The sequence below is a fragment of the Hibiscus syriacus genome, unplaced genomic scaffold (assembly GCF_006381635.1).
Source record: "Hibiscus syriacus cultivar Baekdansim isolate YM2019G1 unplaced genomic scaffold, ASM638163v2 tig00110469_pilon, whole genome shotgun sequence".
Taxonomy (NCBI): Eukaryota; Viridiplantae; Streptophyta; class Magnoliopsida; order Malvales; family Malvaceae; genus Hibiscus; species Hibiscus syriacus.
The window spans coordinates 1,733,493-1,748,228 of NW_024062751.1; the positions used below are offsets into that span (position 1 = coordinate 1,733,493).

A 14,736-nucleotide genomic window follows, 5' to 3' on the forward strand; every position below is an offset into this window, starting at 1 on the left:
CAATAAACTTAACTAAGCCAAATATATAAGCTCAAACGTCCAAACAAATCCAAAGTCTAACAATCCTCAAAATCAAACATTCCAAAATATTCAAAATGTTCAAGCAATAATCTTTTAGTTTAAAGTTTTAAAACTAAGCATAGAATCAAACATCCGGATCAGGAGGAGGAAAACGAGCTCGCATAGCGGCCATTTCGTGAGTGAGTTCATTAATACGCGCGTTGGTTGCTTCGTTGTTTGCACGCATCTCCCGAAGAATTTCTAATTGTTGAGCTCCCATTGTGGATAAATGGGACTCTATAGAAGTAAAGTGCGGATCCATGGTAGCATATCGGAAATCGAATGTCTCCATAAAGGATTGAAAATATGAAGGCATTTGATGCGTTTGTTGTGCTTGCTCCTCGGGCTGCTCAGGCTCATCTTCGGCTTCATCGATGTCTCGCACTAATTGTTGAAGCTCGGGATCATCGTCAGCTTCTGGTTGAGCTCGTGAAGAACTAGCTCCCGGAGTATGTTCAGACGATCGAATCCATTCATCGGTTTCTTTATCCTTTATTCATCCCGCTCTCGTTAAGGAAAGAAGATTAATTTGTTTCTTTAGAGGAAAGGAGGCATCTAGACCAACTCTAAGCTCGGCTTTAGAAAATAGGTTACTCAAAATGCAACCGTAAACTAGACATGAACAGAGTTTCTTGTTAGGAACAAGGTTTACGGTTTCAACAATTTTAGCAAAAATGATCTGAGGTAGATTTATTTTAATACCGTTTTCAAAATAATGTAACCACCAAAGATCCAAGGCTCTAAGAGTAGAATAACGACCTCCGGATGGTCGAAACCACCAAGAAATCATTAGATGAAGAAAACATTCATGAAGGTCTAAGACACTTGCACTATCCCTTCTTTTATAACGAGATCCTAAGATTTGTTTCTCATTTGAAATACCATCATTATCTAATCCGAATGCATTGGCTATGTAAGCCGAGTCAGTATATAAGAATTGTCATAGGAGGTAGGAACGAATTCCTATGGTTTTGGTTTCAGTTCGGTTTTTAACACAAACGGCATAAGAATAGAAAATACTAACAAGTTGATGGTAGACAATGGGTTCAAGATCAAAAGGTTTATCAAATTTCCACTCCTGTAAAAGAGGAAGATATTTAAAATTAATATCTAACATAGCTTGACGAGAAGGGATATATTCTTCTCTAATTTTGTAAGAGTCGAAATATTGATAATACCAAAAACGATGATTTCTAGGACCAGGATGATTGAAGCATGAGTTTTGGATAGTCAAATTAGGATCAATGTGATTAGGATTAGGAATTGGATTTTCAGGAATAGGATGAGGATTTGGAGGTGGATTTGGTTGACGGTGTGAGCGACTAGATGATGACCTAGCACGTTTAGGATTGGACACGGTTTAGGAAATCAGAATAGGATGGATAACCTACAATTTAGAAAACACATGTATGCAATTCAATTAATCCCAAAACTCAATTGAGTCCTCAATATTTCAAGGTTCTCTAATTCAATTCTAATGGGCAAAGTTTTTGAAAACTATTTGAAAAATAAGATTTTGAAAAACAATGTATGTATAGTTTTCATAACAACAACATAATTCAATCAAAACACAATAATTTGAAATACAATTTTTTTTATTTCGAAAATTTTAAATATTTTGGAAAATTCTTGTGTTTTTGATGAAATTAGTTGTAATATCTAGTTTCTAATCACTAAACAATCAATGCCCGATCTAAAGTTCAACCTAGAACTAATTAAAACTAGTTTTATGTTCATAAATTGATGAAATAGAGAGTTTAGAAAATTTTACCTTGAAGGATGAGATTGAGTGGATTTTGATGTTGTTTGCACGATTTTAATGATGATAGCAAGTTTAGAAGATGATATTTGAAGTGAATTCCGATTAAAACCAATGATTTGAGGCAAAAATGGAGATTTGAGAGGTTAGAGAGGAGAAACGGCGGAAGGAAGAAAAAGAGAAGGTTTTGAGGATTTAAGGGTTATGCCCGTGTTAAAATCCAGAACCCCAGGGGGTATCGATTCCCCTGTGGGGGGAATCGGTTCCCTCATGGGGGTATCGATTCCATCTGTACCAAAATACTAAAATCTGATTTTAAACACATAAAATGCTAAATTAATTTTCTCTAGTGGTATTGGCAACTCATATATTGAAAATTAATCATGTTCAAATAATCAAGTTATTCTTTAAACGATTTTTGAACATAAAATTAATTTTTCATCAAGAATCATAAACCCCCCTAACTAATAGCAATGAATGCAATTAAAAATTAGCATTTTTCATTTAGTCTTAAAAGTGCTAAAATTATTTTAAACACTAAGTGAAGATAGGTTGGTTAAACCTAATTCTCTCCTAAGTGTCCAAAATCTTTCCTTGTCTAAAGGTTTTGTAAAGATATCCGCTAATTGGTGCAAAGTATCAACAAATTCTAGAACTACATCTTCCTTAGTGACATGGTCTCTAATGAAGTGATGTCTTATTTCAATGTGCTTACTTCTAGAGTGTTGGATGGGATTTTTAGTGAGACAAATAGAACTAGTATTGTCACACTTGATAGGAATGATACCAACTTCAATTCCATAATCAAAAAGTTGTTGTTTCATTCATAAAACTTGTACACAACAACTACCAGCTGAAATGTATTCGACTTCAGTGGTAGATAATGCAACACAATTTTGTTTCTTTGAAAACCAAGAAATCAGCATATTTCCAAGGAATTGGCAAGTACCGGAGGTGTTTTTCCTATCTAATTTGCATCCTCCATAATCCGCATCAGAAAAAGCATGCAAGCTAAAGCTAGAGTCTCTAGGATACTAAAGTCCTAAACTATGAGTGTCCTTCAGGTATCTAAAGATTCTCTTAACAGCTAGTAAATGTGATTCCTTAGGGCATGATTAAAATCTAGCACATAAGCAAACACTAAACATAATGTCCGGTCTACTTGCAGTTAGATAAAGTAGAGATCCAATCATTGACCTATATAATTTAACATATACACATTTACCTCCTTCATCTAAGTCAAGCTTTGTTGAAGAGCTCATTGGAGTGTCATGAGGTTTGCCATTTTCCAGTCCAAACTTCTTGAGCATATCTTTGACATACTTAGCTTGATTGATGAAGATGCCATCTTTTCTTTGCTTGATTTGGAGTCCCAAGAAAAATGAGAGCTCCCCCATCATGCTCATTTCGAATTCACTTTGCATTAGCTTGGAAAATTCTTGGAAAAGAACATCATTAGTAGAACCAAATATTATATCATCAACATAAATTTGAACTACTAATAAATCTTTACCTTTATGCTTTAAAAACAATGTAGTGTCAACCTTCCCTTTTGAAAAACCTTTTTCAATTAAAAAATTTGAAAATCTTTCATACCAAGCTCTTGGAGCTTGTTTTAAACCATAAAGTTCTTTTGTCAATTTAAGAACATGATCCGAAAATTTTGAATCTTCAAAACCTGGAGGTTGTTCCACATACACTTCTTCTTTTATAAAACCTTTTAAGAATGCACTTTTAACATCCATTTGATATAATTTAAATTAATGAAAACATGCAAATGCTAATAACATTCTAATTGCTTCTATCCTAGCTACGGGAGCGTATGTTTCATCATAGTCTAGGCCCTCTTCTTGAGTATACCATTGAGCAACAAGTCTAGCCTTGTTTCTCACTATATTACCACTCTCATCAAGCTTATTCCTAAATACCCATATAGTACCTACAGTAGATTTATTACTAGGTCTTTCAACTAATGTCCATACTTTACTTCTCTCAAATTGATTTAATTCTTCTTACATAGCCATAATCCAATGTTCATCTTTTAATGCTTCTTTAATATTCTTAGGCTTTATGCATGAAATTAATGCAACATAATTACAAATATTTCTAAGAGAAGATCGAGTTGTTACCCCTTTGGATGGATCACCTATAATTTCACCATCCTTGACATAGTTTTACTCTCTTGGATAAGATACTTCCCTTTCTTCAATGGTTGGATTCTCAACAGGATCATGAGTTTCCTCATTTTTTGTTTCTTCCTTTGATGATGGTTCTCCAACGTCATGTCTAACGTCATTTGTATTTATAACACCTACATCATCATTCACACAAGAATCCTTCCTCGGAAGGGGATTATCATCAAAAACAACATGTATAGACTCTTCTACAACTAAAGTTCTTTTATTAAATACTCTATAAGCTTTAGAATTTAAGGAATAACCCAGAAAAAATCCTTCATCACTTTTAGCATCAAATTTGCCAAGGTTCTCTTTACCGTTGTTTAAAACAAAACATTTACATCCAAAAGGATGAAAATAGCTACTGTTAGGCTTTTTATTTTTGAAAATTTCATATGGAGTTTTCTTTAAAATTGACCTAATCATTACTCGATTTTTAATATAACAAGTGGTATTTGTGGCTTCCGCCCAAAAATATTTTGACAAATTATTTTCACAAAGCATGGTTCTAGCCATTTCTTCTAAAGTTCTATTTTTCCTCTCAACAACTCCATTTTGTTGAAGGGTTCTAGGTGCTGAAAAATTGTGACTAATACCATTAGAATTACAAAACTCAGTAAATCCAAGATTTTCAAATTCAGTGCCATGATCACTCCTAACACTAGTTATAGAGTAACCTTTATCGTTTTGGATTACTTTTGAAAACGTGATGAATTTTTCTAATGCTTCATCTTTAGTACTTAAGAATAGAACCCAAGTATATCTAGAGCAGTCATCTACCAAGACAAATGCATATTGTTTTCCACCCAAGCTAGTAGTCCTAGTTGGCCCAAAAAAATCTATATGGATCAATTGTAATACTCTACTAGTTGATACGTCATTAATGGATTTAAAAGAAACTCGCTTTTATTTTCCTTTAGCACAATCATCACAGATTTTATCATTATCAAATTTAAGCTTAGGTAACCCTCGAACTAAATCACCTTGAATTAGCCGTTGCAAAACAATCATACTAGCATGTCCTAGTCTCCTATGCCATAACCAACTATCATGTTCATCCTTAGCAACTAGGCACAAATTAGTCATATCAATAGAATCTAAATGCACCATGTATATGTTTCATATTCTATGACCAACAAGCATAATCCGATTAGATGCAATGTCAATGACTTTACAACCATTAATATCAAACATGATATTGAATCCCTTATCACAAAATTGACCAATACTTAATAGATTATGCTTTAATCCATTCACATATAAAACATTCTTAATTTGTATGGAAGAGGTATTACCAATAGTACCAATACCTTCAATGTGACCTTTTGAATCATCACCAAAAGTCACTTCCCCTCCATTTTTGGCATTAAGCTCAATGAACCGGTTTTTGTTTCCGGTCATGTGTCTTGAGCATCCACTATCAAGGTACCATGAATTTGGATTTGTTTCCCGTGCCTTGTAGCAATGCTCATTTTCCTACAAACATATATTAATTTCTAATTTTTGGTACCCAAATTCTTTTGGGTCCATATTCATTAGTTTCCAAAATCCTAGTCCCCTTAGGTATCCATTTGTGTAGGATATCCTTATCTTTAGTAGTAATGAGCTCCTTAGGAACCCATATACTTCTAATGATTTTTCCATTAGAGGTTCTTTGGGGACCTCTATGATTGTAGTTTTTAAAACTTTTTCTAACAAAGTTGGATTTTGAATTTTCTCCACTTTCAAAACATTTTGTTCCAACTTTATCAAAAGAAGCTTTAAGATCATCAATTTTCTTTTGATGATCATCATTGACTTTTGAAAGTAAATTTTGCAAATCTAAAATTTTCTTTTCAAACTCTTCTAGTTTGATTTGCAAATCTTTGATTTTACTTTCAAGATCGTTGTTGGTTTTGGATATGAGTTTATTTTCATTTTTCAATTTTGAAACATCATTTTTATATTTTAAAAATAATTTCTCATAATCCGAAGCCAACCCATTATATTCCTCTAATAGCTCATCATAGGATAAATCATCAAAATCAGATTAGTTAGAGGTTACCTTAGAATCTTCCCCGAATGTCATTAAGCACAAGTTTGCTACTTCTTGTTCCTCTTCATCAGAACCTTCTTCATTGCTCCATGTAGCCACATGAGCCTTGTGCATATTCTTTGATTGACCCTTTCTCTTCAATTGTGGGCAATCATATTTGACATGCCCCAACTTTTTGCATTCATAGCAAATGATCGGGTCTTTCTCTTTTGGTTCATTTTTGAGGCCTTCATTTCATTTGAATTTTCTTCCTCGGTAAGGTCTCATCATTTTTCTGAACCGTTTGACAAACAATGCCATTTCCTCGTCATCGTCATCTTCATCCGAATCACTCTCATTTTTTGTGGATTTGAGAGCAAATCCAATGTTTTTCTTTTTCTCCTTCTCTTTTGGTGTCTCTTCAATCTTATCAAGGTCCACCTCATCTTCAAGCATCATTTCATGAGTGATGAGTGAACCGATTAGCTCTTCAAGAGTTAAGGATGTTAGATCCTTAGACTCGATGATTGCCGTCTTCTTTGATTGCCACGGTTTTGGGAGAGAGTAGACTAACTTCCTCACAAGTTTTTCATTTTAAATGATCTCTCCATATGATTTGAGACCATTGAAAATCGTTAAGAATCTATCCGTCATAGCTTTAATATATTCATTTGGTTTCATCCTGAAATTTTCAAAGCTATGCGTTAGAATACTAATTTTAGATTTCTTTACCTCATCGGTACCTTCATGATTGACTTGAAGTTTGTCCCATATTTCTTTGGCGGTTGTACAAGATGAAACTCTTCCGTATTCATCTGGTCCAAGAGCACAAAATATGATATGGATGGCTTTGGAGTTGAGCTGGAACATTTTTGTCTCTCCTTCACTCCATAATCTTGGATGAGTGAGAGGCTTGAAGTATCCTTCTTTTACGACATTCCATGCTCCCATGTCACTTGCTTGAATGAAGTACATCATCCTATTTTTCCAATAGGCATAATTAGCCCCATTAAAGAAAGGAGGCTTGTTGACGGGCATCGAATCGAGACCGGAGTCGAAGTTTGAAGTAGAGGCCATTGATGACTTTGATTATCGATATAACTCTTCCCGAATCGACTCAAGAGGCGATTAAACCTTCAAATGAGTTAGGCTCTGATACCAATTGTTGAGTTAATCGATTGACGAAATTGAACAAGAGGGGGATGAATTGGCAATAAAAATTTTGGTGGAAGCTTTTGCAGAAAATTGAAAGAAATTGCACAGGGATTTAGAGTGGTTCGACTTTCTCAACCAAAGTCTACGTCCACTACCTTAGCTATCCATACTAAAGATTTTCCACAAAATCACTAATTTGTCTTTCTTTTGAGAACAAAGAGTAACCTTACAAACCCTCAAGAATTATACCCCAAATTCTTGAGAACACTCTCTCCCAAAGAGAATACAAATTTGTAAACTTACAAGGAAATCCTCACAAGGTAGATTGTTTGCACAATTCTAGAACAAAGAAAAGAACACTCAAAAATGAATACAATTGAGCACAATAAGTATTCTTGAAAGCAAGATGAATATTGAATGAAAAATAGGCTTGAAATGCTCAAACTTGAGGTTTGATGCTTTCTCTTTGATTCTCTCTTGATTCTAGTTGCTTGATATTTCTTGTTTTTGATCAATGGCTTCTAAGCTTTCTTAAATACGCCTTGAATCACTTCTGAATGTTGGGGATGATTAGATAGTCGTTTTAGTGTGAAAACAATTAATAAAACAGCTTGGAGCGTGGGGAGAATCGGTACCCCCTATGGGGAATCGGTTCCCTAAGTGTAAAATTCAAATATTTCGACCGTTACACAGGGGGAATCGGTACCCCTGGGGGGAATTGGTTCCCTCCGAGCATACTGGAATTCTCGGAGCCAAACCATTAAGGGGGGAATCGGTTCCCCCTGAGCAATCTGGAATTTTTGGCTTTGAAATGGTTCGAAATACTTTGTAAAATTATTTTGAAATTGTTTTAAGATTAAAACTTAATTTTACACTTGAGTAAGGATTAAAAATGATTTTTGAAAGATTTAGAGTAATGTTTTGATATTCAAATAATTATATCGAATATACTTAGAAAACCTTTATTGCACAATCTTAAAATTCATTTAACTTAATTTGTTATATCAAAATATCAAAATGTTTTCAACAGAGGTTCAAGATTAGCTTCCGATTGTACCAAATCCAACTTTATTGAGGGAGCGTGGTCGTCCAAAATCCAATCAAATTCATTGTGATATGGATATTCGAGAAAGATCTAGACAAGACAGAAGATGTGGGCATTGTAGAAACCAGGACACACTAGAAAAACATGTCCACTTCTGCTGTCATCAAGTAACAATTGATGAGGAACTGATGTAGTTGTTTATCAAATAAGAATTCTTGTACTTTAATTTGCATTTACTTGAAGTTAATGTCATTCGATAACCGCTGATGAAGAATAAAAAAACGATACCAGAATATGAGATTGGATGTTGGCGTTATATGTGATTATAATAAAAGAGATAATAAGTGACAAACTGAAGAAAGTTATCGAACATAATTATTAAATTTTATCAAACTAATAACAATTTGGTATTTGAATATAATTTTAAATACAACAAACATATAATAAGTATTAAATGGTAAATGATAAACAAATTACAATAACTGATATTAAATGGTAATAAACAAAATTAACCAAAATATATTAACAAAAAGTCCAACAAATTTAACAAAATAAATTAAAATAAATCCAACCAAATTAATGAAATAAAGTAAGTATTAAATGATAAATAATAAAAAATTACAATGAAAAAATCAAATAAACAACTAAATACAAATATAATAAAAAAATAAAATCCATCGATGCCTGCGACGCGAATGTGTTCCGCAGGGCGGTAGTTGTCGGTCTCGATGAGGATTTCTTTGTATCATTGGTTGTGACTCCTCGCTGCCATCATCATCACCACCATCAACATCGTCGTCGTCGTCGTTGTGAGCAGCTACATTAGGTTGATGAGGAGCTGATGACGATGAAACACCTCCATAGAATAAGGACTCTGGAGGTGTATGACTGACTATCCCATTGGCCTGTGAAAACTGGGAAAACTCATAAAACCCAGACATCGCTGAGTGTGAAAACTGTACAAGAGGTGTATGTGTTGCGACCATGGGTGATGAGACTGAACCCGCCAAAATGTGGGTAAATGAACCCCAAGTCGGATATGCAAACATAGACTCATAATATCCTCCAGGAGGGGTCATAAAACTCTATGACGGTGGCAGCGACAGGGTCATAAAACCAGGTGAAGGTGGCGACGGCGGTATCGGGTAAGGGAACGGCGGTGGCGACATCATATATGGTTGCGGTATGTAAGTCGTTGTAGACGGTGGCTACAGTGAAGGTCCTACTGGTGCAGCTGAGGATGAATCGGAAGCACCTGCTCTCCTTTCATGAGTCGGGGGATGATGGTGTTGTGTCAGTAAACGTCTCTGTCGACGTCGCTGAAAAGTCCGCCCTCGTGCATCCTCGGAAAGCAGAAACGGTTTCCCGTTACTGTCTAACCACTCATAATAACCGTCAGTAACCATCAAGAGATCAGTAAAAATGGACTCTCTACGGGGAAGACACTGATGTCGATCCTCCCACAGCACGACCCACTCATGATGCCTCACTAGTCAATCTGTATCGGTCTTGCCACGTCTATCTGTGCTATGCAACTCGTCCATATTGCGAGGTGCTTCCGGAATTGGTTGAAAACAACCAAATTGTCGGAGCACGCGAACAGTGGAGTGCCACTCGACGATCGCATAACATATCAAAGGGACCATCGCTATCCAAACATTTAATGGGCCCCTCAACTCAGGTGGGATCACTATCCTCACATCATCATTAGAATATGATACCCATTCAAACTAAAACAAATATATATATTTTTTATCAAAATAATAATCTAATTATACAACTATAATCTAAAATCGATTTTTAAACATTAAAATGCATATTTGTGTGACAGTCTTCTGATCGATTAACACCATAATTTTTTTCTAAATCATCAGGTAGCTCCTGATGATTTTTCCTATCAGTAGACCACCTATTCAAGGAAAACAAAATTTATTATACACTGTATAAAATGATTAATAAACGAAATCAGTTTTATAATTACCTCAATAATTGCGGAAATACAAATGGGTTCTTGACAACGGGACATAAAAAGGGCAATTGATATCATGCCCAAGACTGCAGCAGTAGGAGACATCCGCCGATAGCATTTTTTCTGTAGTCAGTGGCTCGACACATCTCCCTGTACAAGAAAGCCAAAACTGTCGAGCCCCAACTGAGTGATCCGGCCAGACGAAATTCGACAAGATGTCGCAACCACATACAGTGAACTTGGTTGCGCGATTTGTCTGGCATCAGTAACCCTCCTATCAGCTGTAGTATGCATGCCCGTGCATACATTTTAACTTCATCATCAGAGTCGTCCTCGCTCAACTCCCAAAAATTGGCATCTAACCAATTTAACGTTATCCGACCACTGTTAAAACTTTCCGGGACACTTCCTAGATAATCCCGGCACAAAGCAGTCCATGAACCGTGCGTCATCCCCGATATCACATCTCCATCCACCAGAAGCCTCAGGTGCATAGAAACATGCTCAAGTGTAATCGTGCACTCTCCGTACGGAAGATGAAATGTGTGGGTCTCCAGCCTCCATCACTCAACTAAGGCATCAATAAGACCTGATTCTATCTTACAGTGACCCTCATATCTATCTATGTGACCGAATCTAGCCTCTACTAAATACGGCAAGACACGACTAGATATCACTAACTTAAGGTTCCTAATAAAAGTATCTAATACACGGTCTCTCTCCTAAAATTAAATAATTAAAAAATTAATTTTTAAACTAATAATCATGCATTAAATAAATAAATAAATTATTACTAATAATTTAAATTATATTAAAACGTAAAAATGTTACCGTATTAGCAAAATGTCACGATATATGATTTCCATCCAAGCGAAGTAGACCTCATTCCATTTTATATCTGCAAAAAAAATTAAATAAAATTTAAAAAAAATTAAATACTTATATAAATTAAAAAAATATTAAATATAATAAAATATACATTAAACAGTTAAAATAGAATATAAGAGTATTTTATAGAAGTTGAGATGATTTAGTGTAATGAAAGTGATTGAGAATTGAAGTATTTATAGGGAGGGGTGGGGTGTGAACGGTAGGGGTAAGTGAGTAATTAAACCTAAGACTCGTCGCAGGGGACGCTTTTCTGACGCATGTCAGATTTACAGGTAAAACGTGCCGCAAGGGCGCAGCTTACTCTACGTGGTGTCAAATCAACGTAAATTACGCTGTAGGGAGAGCGTCTTACCCCATGTAACGCCAAATCAACGTAAAACGCGTTACAAGGGACACAACTTACTGTAAAAGATGTTAGATCAAAAAAAATAATCTAAAAATTATCTGACAAAAAAAATATGATATAAGTGATATTTTAGGAAAAACGTCTTTTTAGTACGCTAGTTTTTCCTCAAATTAAAACTTAGACAATTATATGATATTTTTATATAAATAATTTTTAAATGAAACGCTATGTTGATTTATATTCATTACCATGATAATTTACGTAAAAAGTAGCCTACTCCTGCCAACCAATGGGGTCCACTAGATATCATTAATAATTATGACATTAAAAAAAGCAAATCACCAAAACCTATTTACAAAATCCAACGACCCATTATTATTGCATAGAATACAAATTTTTAGAAGTTTACATCATAAAAACCAAGACATGTCTGTTTTTTCAATAATAGTACAGTCACTAGGCAAGAGATTACACAGTGAATTGAAGGGGAGCATGCCGAGGAACAAGACGACTCGATGTTCTTTTCTATTTTCTTATCCCCACAATGCCCTTGAATCCTTCATCTTTTTACATTAGAGTGCAAGCATTAGGGTTCTCATCACTGAACATCTGAGGCGGATATCCATACAACTCCGTAGCATGCCTTGGCGGGTAGTAATTATATTCATTCTTCTTCACTTCCACCGCCACTTTGTTCTCCTCCGTCGCAACCGGCGCTTCTTCGACGGCTGCTGCTTTTGCCTCCGTGCTTTGATCGGCTCCGTCCTTTTTAACTTTGATCTCCTCTCCTCCTCCATCTTTTTTCTCTTCCTTCTTGCCATCTTCGGCTTTTTCTTTTCCTCCGTCGTCCTTGCTCGCCTCCGGCGGATCTTGCTTCATTATCGCCGCCTGCTTCCCGGTTCTTTTACACACGTACGCCACCAGTTCCGGTGGTTCGAAAACTCCCTTCACCGTCACCTCGAAACTCTTTAGATCTGCTTCAGCTGATTCAACGCCTGAAAAATACCACTTGCTCAAATTAAAAGTTCAATTAATTACGATTCTTAACTACATATAATCTGTAAATGGACCAACCTTTCATTTTTTGAATGCGTTTCTTGATTTCCTGAGCACAAGCTTCACAATGCATATTAACTTTCAGAACCACCGTGATCGGCACCGGCTGCAAATTCATCGCCGAGGAAAAAGGAAAGAAAAAAAACTTCGTCAGATTCGGGAATGTGGAAATATACTTTTTTATCAAGTTTATTTGTGAGAGACTGACCTCTTTTTTCTTCTCTTCAGGCTTAGGTTTCTCTTTTTCCTCTGATTTTTTCTCCTCCGGCGCCTGTGGTTTCGGAACCGGTGAAAGAAGCTCAACTTTCCGGTGACTCTTACTTTGAACTCTCTCGAGTACTTTCAAAGGATCAGCTTTCTCTCCTTTTACCACCACTTTGTTACTCTTACAATCAGTCGTTACATCTTCAACCCCTACAAATCACCAAAAAAGTGCATTAATGTCATCAAAATTCAAATCGAAGAAACAAAACTGAAGCAAAAGTTGTTTAGTTTTATGTTTAAAACCTTGAAAGCCCTTGAGACACCGACGAACTTTCCGAGCACACCCTTCGCAATGCATGTAAACCTTCAAAACAATCTCTTGCGGTGTTTCTTCTTTCAACTCTTCACCTTTCTTTTCCTCTGCTGGCTTTTCACCATCTTTCTCCTCCATTTTCTTCTCCTCTGCAGGTTTCTTTTCTTCCTGTTAGACAAATGAAATCCCAGAACATAAATAAGATTCAAGTAAACATGTAGTAAAAACTGGAAGATAATGGAGAATGTTTTAAGATCATTACCTCCCCCATTGATGAGAGCTTATTTGTTGTTTCTCTGATGTTTAAGAGACTTTTTTTTGGTGGGGTTCAGGTTTCTGAAAAGATTAAAACCATGTGAAACTAAACGGAGGGTGGTGGATTTTATCATCATTAATCGTATCACCATCAAAAGGATGGATGGTGTGTGAATATACCACACGACTCGTGATAACATGACGTGGCATTTCCTGAAATGCCACGTGTTTTAAGAGCATGGACGAGGTTTATACAATTGGTGGTTCGGAATTGGTTTTAAATTTACTCATAAGCTTTAAAAGGAATATTAACTTGATTATTAAATTTTAAATAGCATAATAGTTTAATCTTTAATTTTAGATTAAATATTAATTTAATTTTTATAATTAATGAAATAGACAACTAACATAAGAAAATTTAGATTTTAAAGTCGATCATGAAATGCATTTGCATCCGCCACTACAATTATTATTTTTGTTATGCTTTGATCCTTCTATTATATTTTTTATTCAAAATCATACCAAATATTATATTTTGATTTCATTTTAATAATTCATCGTTAAAAAATTAACAAAATCGTTGATGTAATATTTTTAAAAAATCAATGATGATGTGATATTATCATCACCATTAATATTTTAAAAGATAATTGATTGAAATAAAATTAAAATGCAATGTCAAATAAAATCTTAAATAAATAATTAAGTGATCAAAACATAGTGAAAATGATAATAAATGGTTAAATAATTATTTTAATAATTAAATAATAATGAAACCTCTCCAAATAAACGGTATATTCACCATGATTGGAAAGTACATATAATAAATAGATTGGTAACACAGCTAAATTGATTGTGGCTCTCAGCTTTTAAAAATAGGTGACAAAATAACAATTATATAACTGGTTAGATTTAACATCAAATTCGACCATAAGTACTGCATAATGATGACGTCGATTGCAGGTCCAATAATTATTTTTTCCTTATTATTATTATTATTATTATTATCATTTATAATTTTAAAAAAGAAAATAGAGAATTCGAGATTTTAAATTGCATCATTATAAGTCTCTAGATAAATCTGAATAAGTTAATAGAACCGATGAGTTCTTTTCTTTACAAATATATATATATATATATATTAAACAATAATAATAAAAATCTAATTTAATAATTAATAAAAATAATAAAATAAAGCGTTCACTAAAAAAATCCTTTTGTAGATAATTTTGTATTGCTTTGATTAGTCCCGTTTATTTTTAAAATAATATAATATTTATATTACACATTTAACATAATAAATCATGTTTCGAATTTAAATTAATGTTTATAAGTAAGAAAGTATTTAAAAATCCACTTAAACTCACAAGCAATTTAAGCCGACCATTAGCTTCCGGCAATAATTTAAGCCGACCATTAGTTATCTCAAAGTATGCTTTTTATTTTAAATTTGTCCCTAAACTTTTAAATATTTTATTTTCATCTCTAAACT

The 14,736-nt window shown here is 34.4% G+C and overlaps 1 protein-coding gene across 1 annotated transcript; it reads right to left on the reverse strand.

The window, feature by feature from the left end:
* Positions 1-11,949: 11,949 nt before the first annotated feature.
* Positions 11,950-13,275, reverse strand: LOC120127587 (heavy metal-associated isoprenylated plant protein 7-like). The gene is made up of 5 exons (XM_039145443.1): positions 13,252-13,275; positions 12,980-13,157; positions 12,681-12,886; positions 12,491-12,578; positions 11,950-12,411 (listed from the first exon to the last, which is right to left on the reverse strand). The coding sequence occupies exons 1-5, from the start codon at positions 13,258-13,260 to the stop codon at positions 11,984-11,986; spliced, it is 909 nt and encodes a 302-aa protein (XP_039001374.1). The 5' UTR covers positions 13,261-13,275; the 3' UTR covers positions 11,950-11,983.
* Positions 13,276-14,736: the final 1,461 nt, after the last annotated feature.